Here is a 23,759-nt window from a genome sequence, read left to right as displayed (position 1 = left end):
TGTTTTGAAGCAGTTTTCTGCAAGGAAACATTGAGCAACTGCTTGAACAAACAAAATATTTTCACCAAAGATGTATCTCTCCAGTACTTATAAGTGACAAAAAGTTCGTTCTTGTCCAAAGAGTCGCTCTATATTTCCGATTCGAAAAAAGATAAGAAAAACGTCAATTTTTGACTGATTTTGATTGAATTACAAAAATAGCGTCACTTCTGACCTCATATGCTGCCAGCAAGTGCCTATAAATCAAGTAAATAGGTGATTCTGGTGAAAAACATATTTTATGTCAACTCTTTTACAAAATAACACAACAAATTAATGTACCTGAATCACTTTAAAATTAGCGAATTGTGGGGGCCAAATTTGACTAATATCATACGTATATAGTTCTTTAAACTAATGTTTTAGAAATCTGCATCTGTGTTTTATGATGGCTACAGTGCTAGCTCACCAATCTTTTTAAAAGATAAGCTTGTTATGATTTTATAACAACTGTGACATATCACTTTTGGACCAAACCTTGTACTTCCTCCATGTTCATGTAGATTTAATGAGAGCTTTTTTTAATATTAATAGGTATTTTAACAAGCTCTATTCTTGTAGCTGCAAATTTTAAAATTAACTCTGAAGAAAACAGAAAGAGCCTGAGGTGATGATAAGCAAAGTACACCAGTGACATTATTTCTGAATATATGTCTTTATGTGATAAATTCATAATTCAGTCCTTTACAAAGAATTAGTCCTTTTTTGACATTGCAAACAGATCAAGGGCTTTGTAAAACATCATTACCATAGCCTTTTAACATCATTGACAAACATAAGACAAAAGATTACTGCTAAGCTGCTTAGTCTGCTTTAACTTTCCTTCTGAGTCCTGACCAACTGTCTCTTGACTATCTATCTTATTTTTAAGCGAGGCTCTCTGTAGACATTATAACAATATCCAATTCTTCTCAATTTTGGTTTGATACATCAATCCCAAAAGCTAGTCCTTTTCTGATGGTGTGTACATGTATTAGTCACAGCATTATGCCAACATCTCTTTTAGCATGTATTATTGCCTTTCTGTTCTCTGACAGTCAACATCAACAATAAAGTTCTCGACATTTGCACTACACTATAAAAATTTCATGCTAAATCTTTTTTAGAATACTGTGTTGTTGTGTAGCTTTTTACCCATTTAACAGTGTAATTTACTCTGAGATAAAAACATCAATCCAGGTTTTAAATTATGATGATGTGATTTCACTTACCGGTATATACATGTATAACAATTTTCTGCATTTATATCATTTCATTTATTTAACATAATTTAATAAATTCTTAATTTGCAATTAAAATCATAATTGTACAAATTTGGATAAATATTTTCAATAAAATAAACTGCCCATGAGAAACATGATGCATTGTGTGACATTACTTTGGATCAACTCTTGTACATGTAGAAAAAAAATAAACATTTGCTCATGTTCACAATTTAAAAGAGCTGCGATTCAATGGAAACCAAAGCATTTAAGTAATTGAGGTGGTATGGGACATATGTCGGTATTAATGTGGAATTAAGTACATTATAATTTAAATAATTTAAACGGTTTAGAATTTTCATATTTTACAAAATTTCACCAAAAAATATGGTTTAAAAATTTTTGGTAAGGTAAAAATTTTAAAATCCCCTGCTGGATTCAAACTCATGAAGTACAGTTTCATAGTGAACCCTCCACGCCTACTGCACTAAGCTGTAACATTGAAGGTGACAATTATGAGAAAGAAACTATTTATAAAATTACACTTGATTTTATTGTTTATTTCGATAAACAGTACGTCAATGTGGAGGTGTCCCATACCACCTTGTATTCTACTGCACAGTGTTACATTCCATGATCAACTCACAAACCTGAGACTGGTTTCTTACAATTAAAATCACAATTTGTCATGTACATTTACAGAAACATGATTTATTTTGGTAAAAACAAAACAGTACAATACATGATTTGATTCTTAAAACTACAGTTGTTTTGGGTTTTTTTACCTTTGATTGGTCATATTCTCTGTATTCCAAAAACACCGAATCCTTGCCACTTTCATAGGATGTAAACACAGCTGTTTCAGCTTTTTTAGTCTTTTTTGGTTTATTTGTTATAGCATTCATGTCTGGTTCATTTTGGAAATCAAATTCATGCACTGCTGTTTCATACACAACCTGAAATTTGTTTTGCATATTTTTTTAACACAAAATAAGGAAAAGTTTGGGGTTTGGGGAATTTACTCCACTTTATTTGTAACAAAATTGTCCTTTCCTAATAAAATATTCTGTCTAGTGGCTCAGTCTACCAAAACTGCAGCCATCCAACCTCCTCCACCCCCAAAACTTCAAGTTTATTATACTTTATGCTTCTTAATATATTTTACCTATACTTACTACAGGTCTACGGTGGAACCGCTTGGCTTCCTCTCTCTTGAGACGTGGCATGATAGAGCCACTTACAATTCCTGCATTATTACTGGTTAAAATAACCATCAGATAGTTTGAACCTGTTAAGCCCTACAAAATAAACAAATTCACACTTCAAAAAATATAACTCGAGCAAATTCCTCCTTAAAGAAAAATACAAAAGAAAACACTAACTGGATACTCAGTACTGTGGTTTCATCAATATTCGTTGAATACCAATTTTCGTGGATTTCGTTGTTAAGTTGATCCACGAAATTAAATGTTCATTGAAGTGCAATTTCTATTGATATTTTGTATTGATAGGCCGGTTGGCCACGAATTTATGTATACTTGAAACTGTGATTTTTACTTTATCCATGAAAATCGATACCCTCGAATATTAATGAAACCACAGTAGTTTGTAGCTGCAGGTCTGTGGCTTCCCCTCCCAGTCGGAAAAAATTTAGTTTGACGACTCCCAGGTAATACTGAGCTACAGACCTGCTGCTAAGTAGTTTGAACCTCAAAATATGCATTTAAAATCTGGCTTGAACCTGTCAAATGTTGAAAACAACCATTAGATACTGTAAACGTACTGTATTTTGTGTGTACTTTACTAACATTTAGATGCTAATGCATGTTTAACGTTTGCATAAACTTGATTAGAGCATCTCAATATCTATGGGCCAATTCATATTTGTTCATACAGGACATTTTTAGCCATGTATTTGATTTAGCGGAAGCTAATTTCTGCAAAAAAATTGAATGCAAAACCAAATGTAAAACATTTAAAATAATTTACTGCTTTCACTGGTGATGAGAAAAACAAATAGAAACAGATACAATGTAGCCAAAACAAGTCAATTCTTAAAAAACAAGCATTCTGAGAGTATTGCATAAAACATGTCCCCTACCAGTTTGTGGAAATTGTGAAAACAATGCCCTGTTAATGCAGAATATAGAACCCGAACATTAAAAAATTAGAATATAAAAAATTAATTTTCTCAAAAAATATGTCAATCAGACGCTACTGAAGTGTAAACTTGATCGGTAGTTTGACATTTTGAAGTTGTTTCAGCAAATTTCATATTATTCCTTAAACACAAAAAGAAAAAAAGTGTGGAAAACTGAAGAGGGACAGACAGACAGACGGACAGACGGACTGATGGATGGACAGACAGACGGACACAGAGGAAAGCTATAGTCCCCTCCGGTGAAAACCGGTAGGGGACTTATTAACAACAATCAACACCTATGATGTAAAAACAACCATACACACATCAAATTGATTACAACTTTTCATTGGAGTCGAGGACAAGGAAATTAAACTTGTTATTGCCGGAATAACTATAAATAGGTGATTATCATACCATAGACAGTTTTACATTTCAGTCACACTAACCTTCACTAAAATTCTCAAACAAAACCGGGGGGGGGGGGGGGGGGGGGGGGGGTATACTGCTAGTTTAACATTTCAGCAATTATCAAACATAAGCAAATAACACAGAAATAAATAAATCAAATTAAACTTTGCAATTGAAATAGAGTTAAATACTGGTAGGTTTTACTGCAGTCAACCCCTACAAAGCAAATAGCTTGAACCAGTTGACCTCAAGCCTAGTCAAGACAATAAATTTTTCTTAAAACTACACTTATGTTGGTGATATTTCATAATATTCTAAGGTTTATATTAACACTTTATTGAAAGAGTATTAAAGTAAGTGATATACAGTTTGAAAAAGGCTTGGATAATTCAAGAATGAATCAGCCTAAGTAATTTATTCTTACCCAAATACAGTCGGTAATTGCTACCACTGGGTCGGAGAGACTAATTTCATCGCCCTGGACGTGATCATATGATTCTGCTCTCACATAAGCTTCCAAATGTCTAGGATTTAAAAGAAACAACAAACATCATATAACAATAAAATATCTTTAATCATTATCAAAACATGGAATCTTAACCTTAAATCAAGAGATAATTTTTTTAAAAAAAGCCCCCCTCCCCTCCATGTGGCAATTTTAAAAAATAAATAGGTGAACACGCAATTCAATCAGCATACAACCAAATGGTTTCAAAGGAAGGCATAGAAATATTTTCCATGGGAATTTTTTCTCTTCTAGTAAAAGTTAGTTCAAAATTAACTTTAACATTAAACAAATACCACAGAATTCAGTGTTATGTAAACTCTACTTACGTATAACAGTCATCCATCCCCTGAAGAATGCAAAAGTTGAAAGCCAACCAAAAAATTGAAGTTGACATCTGGGCCGGGGATCTATACATGGGAAAATGTCGATTTTTCAGATTCCACACAGCAAAGGTCCTATCCCGGCTGCTTGTGGCAAATTTATCTGTCACATGAGGGGACCATCGGAACGCCATAATGGAATCAAAGTGAGCTATAGTACTGTGAAATGGAAGGAGAGTGATGGTTGGAGTGGTCGTTATCTTGAGCAGACTAGACTGTGATTTCAAATCCCATACTCTGAGCGTTCCTGGAAAATTCAAAAGACGGATCAGTTTTTATGAAGTATAAAACATTTATTTTTTGTTACATTTCTATGGTATACATGTATGTACATGTATTGATGTCCTTTTCTAACACCGCTTTATTCATTACCATTAAGATAAAAATGACTTCTGAGTAAAAGTAACTTTACTTGAAGAATTCAATAAAAAATACAGAGAAACATAAGAATTAATACTTTGATATGGACACTAATCTACATTCATAATCATTTTTAACAGAAATTTCTCTTACCATCTCCATAGCCCGCTCCAATAAACTGACAAGACTTCGGTTGCCAGTCCACGCACAAACATGGAACAACTTTGTCTGTAAAAGAATGATAACAACAAGTTGATAATTATCCTCTTGGCTACCACCCCCCCCCCCTTTTCATAGCATAGCCTTGCTAGTAATCAATCAAACACAATAATGATCAATTTGAACTTGACATGTTGTTGAATCAATTTTAAGACATAAAGCAAAAGCATGAAAATCAAACTGATCTACCAAAACTCCACTCAAAATTTGTCTTTTATAATGGTATATCATTTGAAAAAGATTTTGTTCTTCAGTTCTCAATGCTATATACATGTACATGTAAAACTTAATAAAATTATGACCTCATGCAAAGCTACATACATCTTGCAACATCCAAGAAATGTCACCAAGATAAATTTAATTTTCTGAAAAATAAAACAGCCAATGTCTTACTCCTGGTGATTACCTTGCTTGGATGTAGAAAAAGGAATCAGGGAAAATGCTGGGCTTGGTTTGAACGAGGTTGGTGTGTCAGTTGGTTTATCTGTGCTCAGACTGGATGGATGTGGCACACTTAAGAAAAAATAAAATGAAGGAGATCATCAGAATCCAGATTACCACAGCAAACAAAACCTATATATGAATGGGTACTATGATTATCAAAAGTAGCTGAAAAGAAATTACCAGGTAATCAATGTACAATATATCTAACATACATAAATATATATCTGATCTGAAGCTTATATGTTTTAGACTTGAAGCGAGTTGTCCTGTATTTCAAGATTTTTCATCAAGTTCTCTTTATCTTAACAAAGAATCAAGAGAAGGGGATTTCTATTAACAGGTTTATAACTACATTCCATGTAATCTCTGGTGGTTGTGGATTTCCATAATTGTATACAGTATACAAGGTTTTACCTCCATGTTATTTTTGCCATTCTCGACTTGCAAATGGATTTATCTCGTCATAAATTCGCTCAGTTAAAGTTGTGTTTGTCAAAAGATAATCTAGCTGAGCCATTGGAATTTGCCCAGTCTTAAATTTGCCCATTGACAATGAGGGCGAAAGGGGCGAAAATAAAACAGGGCGAATATTTCCCTTTATTCAGTACCATATAATTTAATTCTGGTTGTAACACGCTTTCTGATTGGTTGAAAAATTTATTTTATATTGTATAAAGAATGTTGCCTACGTCATAGTAAGACAAACGTCAAAAACGTATCAATCCGCCTGACGTTACGTTTGAATTTTGTACAATTTGATGTCATTTTATAGATCAAATGACCGTTTTTATCAACAATTGATAGCAAATAAATTAAATTATAAGGAATGAATTCAATATTTTTTAGTTTTATACGATATAAAATGGTTTGGAACAGTTTACGCTTTTTTATAAACCGCTTCGCGGTTTATAAAGCGTAAACTGCCCCAAACCATTTTATATCGTATAAAACTAAAAAATATTGAATTCATTCCTTAAGTACATGTTATACCTGTAGATGTGGACATTTCCATCAGAGAAGGCACCTGCTAACAGTCCAAGTCTTGGCAGCAATTCTGAAGCCTTCAAAAAATCATTATAAATATCATTATTATTCTGTTGCTTCCAACAGGATAAAAAATTCCTATATGTACAAATTACATGGAGAAACAGCAGAAACAAAGAACATAGAAAGAAGTGTGCTCCCATTAGAATGGTCCCTAGCTTTACCTTATTTAAAGATATTTTATACATTATGACATTTTTGCTCAGAATTTACGATGGTCATGTCAGAAAACTGAAATCAAAATAATTGTCAAATCTGGATTGATGAACAATTACACTATAGTACTGTTTTGATTTCTACAAAAAAAGGATTACTCACTCCTGAACAAAATTAAGGTCAAAGGCTATGCCATTTAACATTAAAATTACTACTGATCATGGAAAATGTATAGAGTATATGTGCTATACTACCACAGTTTATTCTTGCTCTAACACAATAGAGTTATAATTAAAATAATGTCCCTTTCAGGTTCAAGGCCATTTTGCATAAAACATTGCAACTTCACTCAGATTATCTCCTGGAGATGGAATAGATGACACTGACTTGACAGTTGCATGAGCAAATAAACTTGTCATAACTAGAAATTTAACAAAAAATCGTAAAGTTGAACCAAAACTCCATCATGAATAAGAAATATACAGAGCAATAGTCATGTTATTCACCTTATCCTGGTCATTGTTGTTTTCCCAGGCATTACTTGGACACCAGCACAACTGATAAATCACACCAAAGACATGGGAGATGCAAAACTCCACAAAGGGAAGATGGGGTTTTTTTAAGGACTCTCTAACAATAAAAAAGAAAAGTGCAAAATATACAACTGTACATAGAGTTTATTACAATGCATACCAATTTTTATTACACTTGATGAGCACTCTGTGACATATATTCTATAGAAACTACAGTATACATGTGTACTGAGGAATCACTAAAATTCTAGTGGGGGGGGGGGGGGGGTGAGGGAGGTAGGCATTTTTTCCATGAACTTTGCAACACTTCATGGGTTCATGGAGATATGCTGGTATGATAAAATGAGTTATCAAAGTGTTTCAATATTCAACGAAAATGCGTTCGGGATCCACATCACTTAGTGTGGGAATAAAAGTGGTCTTAATTTTTAAGGGTTTGATACTTTTTTTATAATGCACATTAATTAATAACATACACAATATCTTTTTCATAAGGAATAAGGAATCATTCTTTGAGTATTATGAGGTGATAATTTTGGTTGGGGCGTGATCAAATCCAATAAAGCCCGAAGGGCTTTATGATAGATTTGATCACGCCCCGACCGAAATTATCCCCTCATAATATTCAAAGAATGATTCCTTATTACTTATATTTATATAATTTTAGGCCATCGTGAATTTTAGGAATCGGGACCGGAAACGAACAAACAGAAGTGATTTAAGAAATTGAAAGTACATATTTTAGTACATTTACCTACGGTACATTACTGTTCATCACATTAAGTAAAATGTTAAAAAAATTCTAAAGTTGAAAAAAAAACTTCTATTGCTTGAACACTTCGAGTGAGAACCGGAAGTGACGTATGACCAAATAAAACCCGTTAAACACATTTTCAATCAAATGTCCATTATATATCCATACAAGATTTGTGTCTTGATCTCTCACAGTTTCTGAGATCTTGTGGGTACTTTGTTTTTAAAAGAGAAGGCTACCTGAGATATTTGAGATGTCTCACCGGAAGTAGAACTTTTTTTGTTTTTTTACCATGTGTACATGACCTTTTGTATTTCTATAGCTAAAATGTTACTTCCATGCTAAATAACCAAAATATTTTTTACCAATCAAAATTGGGTGTACTTCCCGTGACGACCGGAAGGAATGTCGGATAAAACAAAATAGTGTTAACACATGTACATACATAGGTCTATCATCCCACAAAGTTTGGTTGTTCAAGTCGTCACCGTTTTTGAGATCTCATCGAAATAAGGTTTTCTTGTCTCGGGACAGGAAACGGACAAATAGAATTGCTCAATGTAAATTGTATTATATATTTTTTGCATACTTCCCTTTTGAACATTGTGGTTCATCGAGCTTGGAAACGGAAGACCTTAAAAAATCTTACAATCACCATAATTATGTTATATAATATTGCATCATAATATACAATACAATACATAACAATATCATATATCATACAATACAAAAAAGTTGATACAATATCATTTCTTGTCATTTAATTATATTATATTAAACAATAGTGTATCAGATGATACTATATAATAGGAATCATGTTCTATCATTAGACAACAAACACATCTATCAATTAGCTTTGAGTGAGGTAGGAGTTTTTTTTTAGCATCCTTGATAATGGAGATCAGGCTCTGCACCTGAAGCTACCTTTGTGATTCAATAAAATTATAGTAAATTAAATCAAATATGCAAGTTTGAAATAGTACTTTTATCTATTAAACTTGTGACCTGTTCCAAATAACCTTAAACCTCCTCCTGCATCTGAAACCTATGGCTCAAATTCAGCATTCAAGCCTGTCAGGTGCATCAGTATCATAAGACACACCATCCATGCAAGTTTGATGAAGTTCGGACCAGTAATAACAAAGATATTATCATAAGATGGCACGTGCTACAAAATCTTTAACCAGTTTTAAAAAACTTAACCTCCTTCAGAATCCAAAACCTATGGCTCAGATTCAGCATTCAAGTCTGTCAGGTGCATCAGTATCATAAGACACCCTGCAACGCTGGGGGTATAGCATAGGCTCCCCCTGACTTTGTTTCGGTGAGCTAAAAATTATCAAAAAACTAAGGTTCATGCCAAAGAAGGTTACCTTTGTCAACAAACCAAATGCAAATTTTTTCATAAATCTGGCAGCCAGTACTAGCCAGATTAATTGTAACATTTTGATAAGAATATGTACTAAAGTATAGTGTTTGAATACTGGTATATACTGAATGATTGCAGTTCAAATTCTTAGGTTTACTAAGTTTGACGATTTTCTATATTGTTGATCAGTCTCTTTGCCGTCTTACATCTGTACATTGTTTATTATTATTCTATATTCAGTGGCAAAAGTATTTCTTTTGTGGGTTTTTTTTTGGTACTTACATCATGAATTTATACTATTACAGGGATGAGAGTAAGGAAAATAAACACACCAATGAAAAGTCCAGTGTGTAAAGCATTTCGCGTTTTAAATTTTGGAGCAACAACATACACTTCTTCTTCCTTCATGTATCGGTAATCAATAAAATAGAAAACAGCATGCATCATACCAATCCCATTGTTAAAAACCTGCATACACTTAATTTTTATTTGACATCCCACAGTCTGTCTGCCACACATTTCCTGACTGTGGGCAAAGTTTTGTTTCCGTCGATATTCATTGTATCAATGTCATCTTTGAAAATTAGTTACACACCTTTACAAAGTGTGTGCCAACATGCAAGCACATGTTTAATATGATTAACAACTTCAGCAGAATGTAGCGAAATCATAAAGGACTATGTGCAGTATTATGCATTTGCCATTGCCCGCCCCCCCCCCCCCCCCAAAATTAACTTTTAAAGAGAGCTTTATAAATAAGGTTCAAGACATATGATACAATAACACATTATACAAAATCATGTTACACAATATTGTATCATAATATACAATACTATACATAACAATATCAGGATACAATATCATATACAGTGGGGCCTCATATATCCGGACGCCAGATAACAGGACGCTTCAGTTTACGGACGATTATATTTAAGAACAGATTTTTTATACGTTATTTTGTCTCATTTATCCGGAATTCCGCGTTCCGGATCCAGACGGTCTGTTTTTACCACAAAACACTGATTTACTACTAATCTTGCTTCATTTAACCGGACGGTAAAATTTGATGATACCCTACTCAGTACAAAAGATTACCCCTGTCAATGAAGTTTCACACCTTTTTTACGTGCTAGACCCCCATGAGTAGCTTGTATAAACACACTGACTTCCCAAATCACTTTCAAAAATTGAAAAATTGCGAACAACAGTGTATCACACACATATCACACTTGGACACAAAGAATTTAGCTAGATTCGGTTATCATTATTGTCCGGTTAATATTTAATGACAAAATAATAAAATAAAGCAGAGTTCTTTATATTTAAAAATGTTCATATCAACAGACAACTCTAGCATGTGTTGCTATATGGTATGAAAGGCAAAAAAACTAGTATCAACACTGGGAGCCATTGTATACAAATACAGTATCATTCACGACAACAATAGACACATTTCAGATATCCGGACGCTTCACCTATCCGGACGATTGGACTTGGAAACGAAAGCGTCCGGATAACTGAGGCTCCACTGTATCATACAATACAAAACATAGGTAATCACAGATTACAAAGCTCACCGAGACGAGGCATCAACTTTATGAGGCATCACCTTTAAAACCACCTTTATCATATGATATGAAAATCATAGTTAATGATCTTGGATATTCATGGATACTGTTTTGACACAATATCGTATATCATATGTAAAAAAATTGTATGATAATCCTATGTTCATTTCATACATTATTATAAGATACAATGTTTATCAATACAATAATATAAAATATGATATTGCATCCAATGATACTTACAAAATATATCATTTAATACAATATAATACTGTAATAAATATTGATGCAATATGATTTTGTAACATATAATATGACATTGTATCGTGTTATACATTATTGTATTTAATCACATAATACAATATCATAATATCTAATATAAATACAATATAGCATTATTTGATACTATATCATATCACATAATACATCACAATATTGTAACATATGATATTATATTGTATAATATAGTATAATTTTGTATTGTATGATATTAATCATATTTGATACACAATATTGTATCATATGATACAATATAATTTGATAAAACATTGTTTCATATCATATGATACAATATCATCTGATACAGTACGATATTATATAATACAATATCATTTTATACAATATCATATCATATGATACAATATCATATTAAACAATATCATATTATATGATATCTTATAATATCATATAATACAATTTCATGTATTATGAAACAATATATTATATAAACCAATATCATATTATACAATATTGTATCATACGATATGCTATAATTATAATATACAATATCGTATCATATGATACAATATCATATATTGCAATATAATATGAAACAATATCATTCGATAAAATAATATATTATACAATATCATATTCTACAATATTGTATAATAATATACAATACTATACATAACAATATCATAATACAATATCATATAATAATGTACAAAAAAATTGATACAATATCATATCATATCATATAACTTTTTACAATATAATGTATGATATTACATTGTATCATATAAAACAATAGTGTATCATATCATAGAATACTATATCATAGGAATCATGTTAAATCATTTAACAACAAACACATCTATCAATTAGCTTTGAGTGAGGTAGGAGAATTTTTAGCATCCTTGATAATGGAGATCAGGCTCTGCATCTGAAGCTACCTCTGCAATTCATTTATATTATAGTTAAATCAATTATGCAAGCTATTATCTATAAAACATGTAACCTGTTCCAAAAAACTAAACCTCATCCAGCATCCGAAACCTATGGCTCAGATTCAGCATTCAAGCCTGTCAGATGCATCAGTATCATGAGATGCATCATCCCTGCAAGTTTGGTGATGTAAGGACCAGTAATAACTAAGATATAATCATCAGAGGGCACCTGCTCTTAAAACCTTAACCTCATCCAGCATCCGAAACCTATGGCTCAGATTCAGCATTCATGCCTGTCAGGTGCATCAGTATCGTAAGACGCACCATCCTTGCAAGTTTGGTGAAGTTAGGACCAGAAATAACTAAGATATATTTTTTAGCATCCTTGATAATGGAGATCAGGCTCTGCATCTGAAGCTACCTCTGCCATTCATTTATATTATAGTTAGATCATATATGCAAGTTTGAAATAGTGCTATTACCTACATATATTAAACATGTGACCTGTTCCAAAAAAACTAAACCTCATCCAGCATCCGAAACCTATGGCTCAGATTCAGCATTCAAGCCTGTCAGGTGCATCAGTATCATAAGACACACCATCCATGTAAGTTTGGTAAAGTTAGGACCAGTAATAACTAAGATATGATCATCAGAGGGCACCTGCTCTAAAAACTTTAACCAGCTCTTAAAACCTTAACCTCATCCAGCATCCGAAACCTATGGCTCAGATTCAGCATTCAAGCTTGTCAGGTGCATCAGTATCATAAGACGCACCATCTATGCAAGTTTGGTGAAGTTGGGACCAGTAGTAACTTAGAAATGGCTATCAAAGGGCACCTGCAACAAAAACTTTAACCTGCTCGAAAAACCTAACTTCATCTAGCATCCGAAACCTTCGGCTCAGATTCAGCATTCAAGCCTGTCAGGTGCAAAAGTATCATAAGACACACCATCCATGCAAGTTTGGTGAAGTAAGGACCAGTAGTAAGTAAGATATAATCATCAGAGGGCACCTGCTCCAAAAACTTTAACCAGCTCTAAAAACCTTAACCTCATCCAGCATCCGAAACCTATGGCTCAGATTCAGCATTCAAGCCTGTCAGGTGCATCAGTATCATAAGACACACCATCTATGCAAGTTTGGTGAAGTTTGGACCAGTAGTAACTTAGAAATGGCTATCAAAGGGCACCTGCAACAAAAACTTTAACCTGCTCCAAACACCTTAACCTCCTCCAGCATCTGAAATTCATGGCCCAGATTCAGCATCCAAGTCTCTCAAGTCCATTAGTAGGTCCAGATGCATCATTCATGCAAGTTTGGTGAAGATAGGACAAGTAATAAGTTAGATACAGGACCTGCAACAAAAACTTTAACCAGGTCCGGACGCCGACGCCGACGCCGACGCCGAGGGTATAGCATAAGCTCCCCCCGACTTCGTCTCGGTGAGCTAAAAACTTGATACAATATCATTTCTTGTCATTTAATTTTTTACAATTTAATATAATATGATATACTATTATATCATATAAAACAATAGTGTATCATATCATACAACAGTATATAAAAGGAATCATGTTATATCATTAGACAACAAACACATCTATCAATTAGCTTTGAGTGAGGCAGGAGTTTTTTTTAGCATCCTTGATAATGGAGATCAGGCTCTGCACCTGAAGCTACCTTTGCGATTCATTAATTTATAATAAATTAAATCAAATATGCAAGTTTGAAATAGTACTTTTATCTATTAAACTTGTGACCTGTTCCAAATAACCTTAACCTTCCTCCTGCATCTGAAACCTATGGCTCAAATTCAGCATTCAAGCCTGTCAGGTGCATCAGTATCAAAAGATGCACCATCCACGCAAGTTTGATGAAGTTAGGACCAGTACGGTAATAACAAAGATATTATCATTAGATGACACCTGCTACAAAAACTTTAAACAGCTCGAAAAACCTTAATTTCCTTCAGAATCCAAAACCTATGGCTCAGATTCAGCATTCAAGTCTGTCAGGTGCATCAGTATCATAAGACACACTGCCAACGCTGGGGGTATAGCATAAGCTCCCCCTGACTTTGTTTCGGTGAGCTAAAAATTATCAAAAAACTAAGGTTCATGCCAAAGAAGGTTACTTTTGTCATCAAACCAAAACAATGCAAATTTTTTCATAAATCTGGCAGCCAATACTAGCCAGATTAATTGTAACATTTTGATAAGAATATGTACAGTATAGTGTTTGAATACTGGTATATACTGAATGATTGCAGTTCAAATTCTTAGGTTTACTAAGTTTGACGATTTTCTATATTGTTGATCAGTCTCTTTGCCGTCTTACATCTGTACATTGTTTATTATTATTCTATATTCAGTGGCAAAAGTATTTCTTTTGTGGGTTTTTTTTTGGTACTTACATCATGAATTTATACTATTACAGGGATGAGAGTAAGGAAAATAAACACACCAATGAAAAGTCCAGTGTGTAAAGCATTTAGCGTTTTAAATTTTGGAGCAACAACATACACTTCTTCTTTCTTCATGTACCGGTAATCAAAAAAATAGAAAACAACATATGCATCATACCAATCCCATTGTTAAAAACCTGCATACACTTAATTATACTTAATTTGAAGTCTTTTTTGACATCCCACAGTCTGTCTGGCACACATTTCCTGACTGTGGGCAAAGTTTTGTTTCCATCGATATTAATTGTATCAATGTCATCTTTGAAAATTAGTTACACACCTTTACAATGTGTGCCAATATGCAAGCACATGTTTAATATGATTAACAACTTCAGCAGAATGTAGCGAAATCATAGAGGACTATGTGCGGTATTATGCATTTGCCATTGCCCGCCCCCCAAAATTAACTTTAAAAGCGAGCTTTATAAATAAGGTTCAAGACATATGATACAATAACACATTATACAAAATCATGTTACACAATATTGTATCATAATATACAATACTATACATAACAATATCATGATACAATATCATATATCATACAATACAAAAAAGTTGATACAATATCATTTCTTGTCGTTTAATTTTTTACAATATAATATAATATGATATACTATTATATCATATAAATCAATAGTGTATCATATCATACAACAGTATATGAAAGGAATCATGTTATATCATTAGACAACACACACATCTATCAATTAGCTGTAAGTGAGGTAGGAGTTTTTTTTAGCATCCTTGATAATGGAGATTAGGCTCTGCACCTGAAGCTACCTTTGCGATTCATTAAAATTATAATAAATTTATTTAAATATGCAAATTTGAAATAGTACTTTTATCTTTTAAACATGTGACCTGTTCCAAATAACCTTAAACCTCCTCCTGCATCTAAAACCTATGGCTCAAATTCAGCATTCAAGCCTGTCAGGTGCATCAGTATCATAAGACGCACCATCCACCCAAGTTTGATGAAGTTAGGACCAGTACGGTAATAACAAAGATATTACCATCAGAGGGCACCTGCTACAAAAACTTTAACCAGCTCTAAAAACCTTAACCTCCCCCAGAATCCAAAACCTATGGCTCAGATTCAGCATTCAAGTCTGTACGGTTGTCAGTATCTTAAGACACACTGCCGACACTGGGGGTATAGCATAAGCTCCCCCTGACTTTGTTTCGGTGAGCTAAAAATTATCAAAAAACTAAGGTTCATGCCAAAGAAGGTTACTTTTGTCAACAAACCAAATGCAAATTTTTTCATAAATCTGGCAGCCAATACTAGCCAGATTAATTGTAACATTTTGATAAGAATATGTACAGTATAGTGTTTGAATACTGGTATATACTGAATGATTGCAGTTCAAATTCTTAGGTTTACTAAGTTTGACGATTTTCTATATTGTTGATCAGTCTCTTTGCCGTCTTACATCTGTACATTGTTTATTATTATTCTATATTCAGTGGCAAAAGTATTTCTTTTGTGGGTTTTTTTTTGGTACTTACATCATGAATTTATACTATTACAGGGATGAGAGTAAGGAAAATAAACACACCAATGAAAAGTCCAGTGTGTAAAGCATTTAGCGTTTTAAATTTTGGAGCAACAACATACACTTCTTCTTTCTTCATGTACCGGTAATCAAAAAAATAGAAAACAACATATGCATCATACCAATCCCATTGTTAAAAACCTGCATACACTTAATTATACTTAATTTGAAGTCTTTTTTGACATCCCACAGTCTGTCTGGCACACATTTCCTGACTGTGGGCAAAGTTTTGTTTCCATCGATATTAATTGTATCAATGTCATCTTTGAAAATTAGTTACACACCTTTACAATGTGTGCCAATATGCAAGCACATGTTTAATATGATTAACAACTTCAGCAGAATGTAGCGAAATCATAGAGGACTATGTGCGGTATTATGCATTTGCCATTGCCCGCCCCCCAAAATTAACTTTAAAAGCGAGCTTTATAAATAAGGTTCAAGACATATGATACAATAACACATTATACAAAATCATGTTACACAATATTGTATCATAATATACAATACTATACATAACAATATCATGATACAATATCATATATCATACAATACAAAAAAGTTGATACAATATCATTTCTTGTCGTTTAATTTTTTACAATATAATATAATATGATATACTATTATATCATATAAATCAATAGTGTATCATATCATACAACAGTATATGAAAGGAATCATGTTATATCATTAGACAACACACACATCTATCAATTAGCTGTAAGTGAGGTAGGAGTTTTTTTTAGCATCCTTGATAATGGAGATTAGGCTCTGCACCTGAAGCTACCTTTGCGATTCATTAAAATTATAATAAATTTATTTAAATATGCAAATTTGAAATAGTACTTTTATCTTTTAAACATGTGACCTGTTCCAAATAACCTTAAACCTCCTCCTGCATCTAAAACCTATGGCTCAAATTCAGCATTCAAGCCTGTCAGGTGCATCAGTATCATAAGACGCACCATCCACCCAAGTTTGATGAAGTTAGGACCAGTACGGTAATAACAAAGATATTACCATCAGAGGGCACCTGCTACAAAAACTTTAACCAGCTCTAAAAACCTTAACCTCCCCCAGAATCCAAAACCTATGGCTCAGATTCAGCATTCAAGTCTGTACGGTTGTCAGTATCTTAAGACACACTGCCGACACTGGGGGTATAGCATAAGCTCCCCCTGACTTTGTTTCGGTGAGCTAAAAATTATCAAAAAACTAAGGTTCATGCCAAAGAAGGTTACTTTTGTCAACAAACCAAATGCAAATTTTTTCATAAATCTGGCAGCCAATACTAGCCAGATTAATTGTAACATTTTGATAAGAATATGTACAGTATAGTGTTTGAATACTGGTATATACTGAATGATTGCAGTTCAAATTCTTAGGTTTACTAAGTTTGACGATTTTCTATATTGTTGATCAGTCTCTTTGCCATCTTACATCTGTACATTGTTTATTATTATTCTATATTCAGTGGCAAAAGTATTTCTTTTGTAGGGTTTTTTTTTGGTACTTACATCATGAATTTATACTATTACAGGGATGAGAGTAAGGAAAATAAACACACAAATAAAAAGTCCAGTGTGTAAAGCATTTAGCATTTTAAATTTTGGAGCAACAACATACACTTCTTTTTCCTTCATGTACCGGTAATCAATAAAATAGAAAACAACATGCATCATACCAATCCCATTGTTAAAAACCTGCAGACACTTAATTATACTTAATTTGAAGTCTTTTTTGACATCCCACAGTCTGTCTGGCACACATTTCCTGACTGTGGGCAAAGTTTTGTTTCCATCGATATTCATTGTATCAATGTCTGATACCCACAGGTGATCACATCTATAACTCATGAGTAAAAGGCGTGATCTTCTGTGGGGGTATCGTATGATGTCCACCAATAAGAATGGAAAACTTTTCAGCTTTGGAGACATGAAAATATGTTTTCTTTTCCAAAATATTTTACAAGCATTTATTTAGAATGCATTGACACAAAAATGTTGAGGTCTCATTGGAAAAGATTGTGCATGAATTATTTATATGACTGAAAAAGAATAAATAAATTCATCTTTTTCCTATAATATGCTAATGTCACATGCATGCAAAACGTAATACATAACCCATATTTATGTCATTTTATTAGATCATGGGCCTTAATTTCTGATTTAAGTTGTGGAAAATTAAAAAATTTAAAGGAATAAATTTAATTTCTTCCTTTGTTATACAAGAATAACATAACTAGGGACAGTTTACACTTTTTTATTAATTGCTTCACAGTTTATAAAGCATAAACTGTCCCAAGTTACATATGTACATGTATGTTATATCATATAACATACCATACATTGTTAAATTCATTTCTTAGATAGTCCCAAAATGGCCACAAACATCCAGCCTTCGTGGAGATCAATAAGTGTTTTAATATCAAATGAACTTACTCTGGGAGATTGGAGTTCAGTTTCCCCACATTCCACAACTGAATTGATCCCTTGCCCGTGAAGGGGTTCCTTGTCTCATGCTTTTCGTTCATCCCTCTGTGGCAGCTGATTGCCAGGAACTGGTCACTTTGGACATTGTAAGGCACTGGGCACCAGGCAAGCCCCCATACAGGACCACCAGCAAAGAAGTTGTATGTCTCTGACAATACAAACAACTACCGGTAAAACTCATCACAATAACATCTTAATGGTTGCAACTACATTATTTTAGGATATATTTACAAATAAAAGGATTCTTTATCAATTACATGTATTCTATTACAGTGCAATCTAGTTGTTATCATCAACCTACTAAAAAACATCCTTTGCCAACACTTTTCTATACATGTATTAACTCCTTTATATTGTTAGTCCAGTATTGCTCCATCTAACCTCCTCAATTATAGTAATACCTACAAACGGTACATCATTGGAAAGGTTGAGAAGGATGGAGAGATGAATGAAGCATAATCAACTGTGGCATTGGTTAATGAGTAATACATGAACATTCATATTTCTGAATCTGTACAAATGTATTACAGACAAGTCTCAGAATACCATCGTCTCTCTACCATTTTCGTCATTTGTCTCCTCATCATTTAGTCTAGTGTAATATGTTTAGTGCATACCATCAATGAACTTTGCTTCAAATCTCTTCAACCTCTGGATAGGATTTGTCTTTTTTCCTGGCGACACGATTTGGAATCTTAAACTCTCTGTTGTAGTTGGTAAAAAATCTTCTGTCTCCCTGTAAATTCACAATACAGAATATCTGAAGCTTTTGCCAAAGAAAAAAACCAAACAAACAAAAAAAAACCAGCCCCCTCCCATGTTCAAGTCCATTTTAATGACAGCCTCAGGGGATGAGCAACCTTTAAGCTAAGTAAAACACTCCACATTTCTTCTTTTAAATGTTATAGTGTGGACAATAAAGGGAGACTGATGATGGCTAGATAACAGATAGAGAGACAGATTGACATGATGGTTACATCATACTCCATCTTCCTCAAAAACAAAGCATTTCAATTGGGGGTTCATCACTGCCTGACTGGTTACCTGGTATTTCTGATTTCTGGTCATTACAGGTATGAAGCCCCAAAGTGAAAATGCTCACTTGTTTATACATTAACATGTATATGTATACATAAACAAATTGTTAAAAAGCACAAACTGGGGGGGTTTCCAAGGACTGAGAAATATATGAAATGCTGAATATCATAACCAATATGTATTGAAGAATTTTCATGCTTTTTTAGATATATCATGCTCGAAGTTGCTCAATGACAACTACAAGGGATCAAGAGTTTCGAGAGATCAAGAGTTCAAGAAATGAAGACTAAATTTGCTTAATTATATTGGCAAAGATATTGGGACCAGAGATTCACTTTGAGCGATCAAGAACTCTGAGCGATCACAGTTCATGCCATCAAGTGTAACCTGTTTGATTGTCGTTCCACACAAGACGATGATCCAACAAAGTCTAAGACTTTTCAATTATTCTTTCCCCAGAATAAATAACTCTGCTAATGTTAGTATCTATTGCTTTTTCCTTTTTTTTGCTAGTAAAGAGGGTTTGCATCAAAAGACCAAACTTAATTACATGACTAATCCTTCAAGATTGGTATGAAAGTGGTTCTTTTTAATAAATAAAAGGTGATAATGAAACAGGCTTTTAACCATTTATGGAAATATCTAATAATTAAAATCAAAGAAAAACAACCTCTGTAAATATTTGAGTTTCAAAGTCAAGAGACACAATTACTTTGCATCCTGGGGCCTCCACTGGGACTTCGGGGGTTTGATTTCTGGGAACACATCAGGCATACTGTCAATCAATTCACACCTCTTTAGGAAGTTCTTCAGACAATGCATATAGACTTCTGTGTAGACATCTGCTCCCAAAATGTTTTTCCTTGGAGTTGCTTGTAACAATAAACAGATAACTATATATCAGAGGAATCAAAATATCTAGGTTTTTTTTTTAATAATTCCTGTAAATTTGAATTATGACAAGGCTTTCTATGATAAAAACTTGTCATACAAGTTAACTCTGACGATCTTTTTCACTGCCTAAGTTGAACTGATTACTTGAGACATATTTCATTTTACTTCGGTAAGAGACATTTTTGATGATTGTTTGCTTAGATTTTTTCTCGAATAATTCTTATGAGATATAAATTATATATTCCTTAGATGATTTAATCATAAACAGATATATTTATTGCGATTTTTGTGGTATTTTTGACAGTAACAAGAAATAATGTCTCTCTGCTTTGAAATTCATTTTGTTCATCAATACAATGTTTAAGGCTGCTACCTGTTCTTGCTTTCTTTCCCTTCTCCTCTTCCTCAGAATCCCCCTCAGCATCAGGATCACTTAAAGCAGACTCATCGCTGACATCTTCTTCTAGATCGTCATCCTGGTCATCTTCATCATCTTCTTCCACATCCAGCTTCAAATCTGGGTCATCATTGTTATCATCATCTTCTCCAAAGGCATCACCACTGATGGAAATATCTTTAAGCACATTGACTGCCCTAAAAATAAACCAGTCAACTTCCGTATGACCTCTGTATACAAGGTACTGTAAACGTACTACATTTGGCGGTGTATTCTATTTAGCGTTTTTGGCGGAATGCGGCCTTACACTAAATCAAGTTCATCGCTAAATGCCATACATCTATGTATAAGAATAGTCACATTCAGGAATAAGCTAATTAAAATCCACGTCAACTTGTTCGAAATTAATTTCCGCCAAATATCGTACACACCAAATACAATAGTTTACAGTAATCCCCCGGCCCCCAATTAAAAATTCCTTTATCTTTAAAATATGGTCTATTCAGTAAATCTGAAAGGATACTTGAGGATTTGTATCTGAGATATAAATGATACATGTATGTCTACCAAAAATCTGTAGCTCTGTCTGAACAACAGTATATTTTTATGCAAGTACTTTATCCGCTTATTCATTGTACATAAACTCATCTCTAAACCTTCCATGTTTACAGTAACTCAATTTTTTCTCCATCTAAATGGATAGAAATATCAAACAAATGGTACAGATGTTTTCTCTTACTTTTTGGCAGCCTTCCTAACTCGCCGGCCTGGTGTCCCGTCTTCTGCTTTATTTTCTTCTTCCCGTTTCTTCTTCTCTAACTCCTGCCGCTCACGTAATTCCTCCTTCTCCTTCTTTTTCTTCTCCTGAAGTTTGTGGTTACGATAGTGCTCGACCTCGTGCATCTTCATGCACTCCCTACTACACACAGTGCAAGTGTAAGTCTCACTCTGGAAAAAAAGATTTTCAAGTTTATCTTTGATCAATTATATTTCCAATCTACCTTTACCCAATAACAGTTAAGTCTTTTTCCTTGATAAATATATATCATTTATCAAACAAGCCTCCCCCCTTCCAAAAAAAAATTCTCTAGTTCTTCTGAAATTGACTAAACACTACAACATTGACTAATTTTAATGATTTACAATAAGGAAAACTAATGAGTTTTTATCTGTCAAAACCACTGGTTAAAAGAGAAATAACTCTTGAAATAAAATCATACATTATTACACACAGAATCACATATATGATTAATTTTGCCCTATTTAATCCATGTGCAAGTGATCATCAGCAGAAGAGAATAAAATAAGGCGTCTACAGATTATGAAGAGCCAAAGGATTCAAGCTTAATACTGTTACATGACTGTCATTTAATGACCCCATTCAACAGAACAGTCTAACAAGTGATGGAACAGAACACATATATATCAACAATCGCCTTAAACTTTATGAGATGGCCTACGTTACCCTACCTCTCTTCCGCACCACTCATAATGCTTGTAATAATACTGAATGTTTCGCAGCTCTTTGTCACACTTAGGACAATACAGAACTTTACGGATCTTCAGAATTTGCTTTACAGCAGTTCTATCATCTTTTCCCTCTGGACATTTGGCACTGTACTGAAATTATAGGAATGTACATACTTTATAACTTTGCTAGATTGGAAAAGGAAAAGAAAAACAAGATATTTGTGAGCCAATGCTCACTAGTGATACCCCCGCTCTGATGTGAATAAGCAAAGTCGACATTTAACAGAGAGTTGGTATCGGATTGGTACAAAAATACATCCCACAATATGGCATGCCTAAACCAATAGTGTGTTAACATTTCAAGCATCTGCGATAAATAGTTGCTGAGAAATCTTTGACAAAAATTTGTTTGTAAATTAAGGGCTTAGAATAAACAAAGTCTTAAATTAACAGGAAGTTGCATCCGATTGGTACAAAAATACATCCAATGCCTAAACAAATACTGTGTTAACATTTCAAGCATCTGCAATTAATAGCTGCTGAGAAATTTTTGACGAAAATTTGTTTATAAATTTTGGCTAAAAAAATTCAAAGTCATAAATTAACAGAAAGTTGACAATTGATTGGTACAAAAAAATAACCCACGATTTGGCATGCCTAAACAAATAGTGTGTTTAAATTTAAAGCATCTGCGATAAATAGTTGCTGAGAAATCTTTGACGAAAATTTGTTTGTAAATTTCAGCTAAAAATAAACAAAGTTGTAAATTAACAGGAAGTTGGATCTGACTGGTATAAAAATATATCCCATGATATGGCATGTCTAAACAAATAGTGTGTTAACATTTCAAGCATCTGTGATGAATAGTTGCTGAGAAATCTTTGACGAAAATTTGTTGGTAAATTTAGGCTAAAAATAAACAAAGTCGTAAATTAACAGGAGTTTGACTTCTGATTGGTACAAAAATATAACCAACAATATGGCATGCCTTAACAATAGTGTGTTCAAATTTCAAGCATCTGCAATAAATAGTTGCTGAGAAAAATGCGACAAACTTTTGTAACGGATGGACAGACAGACAGACAGACACACAAGGGTAAAACAGTATACTCCCTTCTCCTTTGGAGCAGAGGTATAATTAGCAA

General features: G+C 33.4%; 1 protein-coding gene across 1 annotated transcript in view; it reads right to left on the bottom strand.

Moving 5' to 3' along the window:
• LOC128184241 (uncharacterized) overlaps window positions 1–23,759 on the bottom strand; it is a 56,706-nt gene that overhangs the window by 7,297 nt on the left and 25,650 nt on the right. The window contains 14 exon segments of the mRNA XM_052853691.1: window positions 2,027–2,197; window positions 2,417–2,539; window positions 4,217–4,316; window positions 4,627–4,927; window positions 5,194–5,268; window positions 5,666–5,772; window positions 6,694–6,764; window positions 7,410–7,533; window positions 18,765–18,963; window positions 19,433–19,551; window positions 20,566–20,725; window positions 21,121–21,341; window positions 21,884–22,092; window positions 22,615–22,764. Of these exon segments, the coding sequence (XP_052709651.1) occupies window positions 2,027–2,197; window positions 2,417–2,539; window positions 4,217–4,316; window positions 4,627–4,927; window positions 5,194–5,268; window positions 5,666–5,772; window positions 6,694–6,764; window positions 7,410–7,533; window positions 18,765–18,963; window positions 19,433–19,551; window positions 20,566–20,725; window positions 21,121–21,341; window positions 21,884–22,092; window positions 22,615–22,764 (2,130 nt within the window).

The sequence above is a fragment of the Crassostrea angulata genome, chromosome 1 (assembly GCF_025612915.1).
Source record: "Crassostrea angulata isolate pt1a10 chromosome 1, ASM2561291v2, whole genome shotgun sequence".
Lineage (NCBI taxonomy): Eukaryota > Metazoa > Mollusca > Bivalvia > Ostreida > Ostreidae > Magallana > Magallana angulata.
Note: the sequence above shows the minus strand (reverse complement) of the source record. Positions and strands in the feature narration are given on the sequence as shown.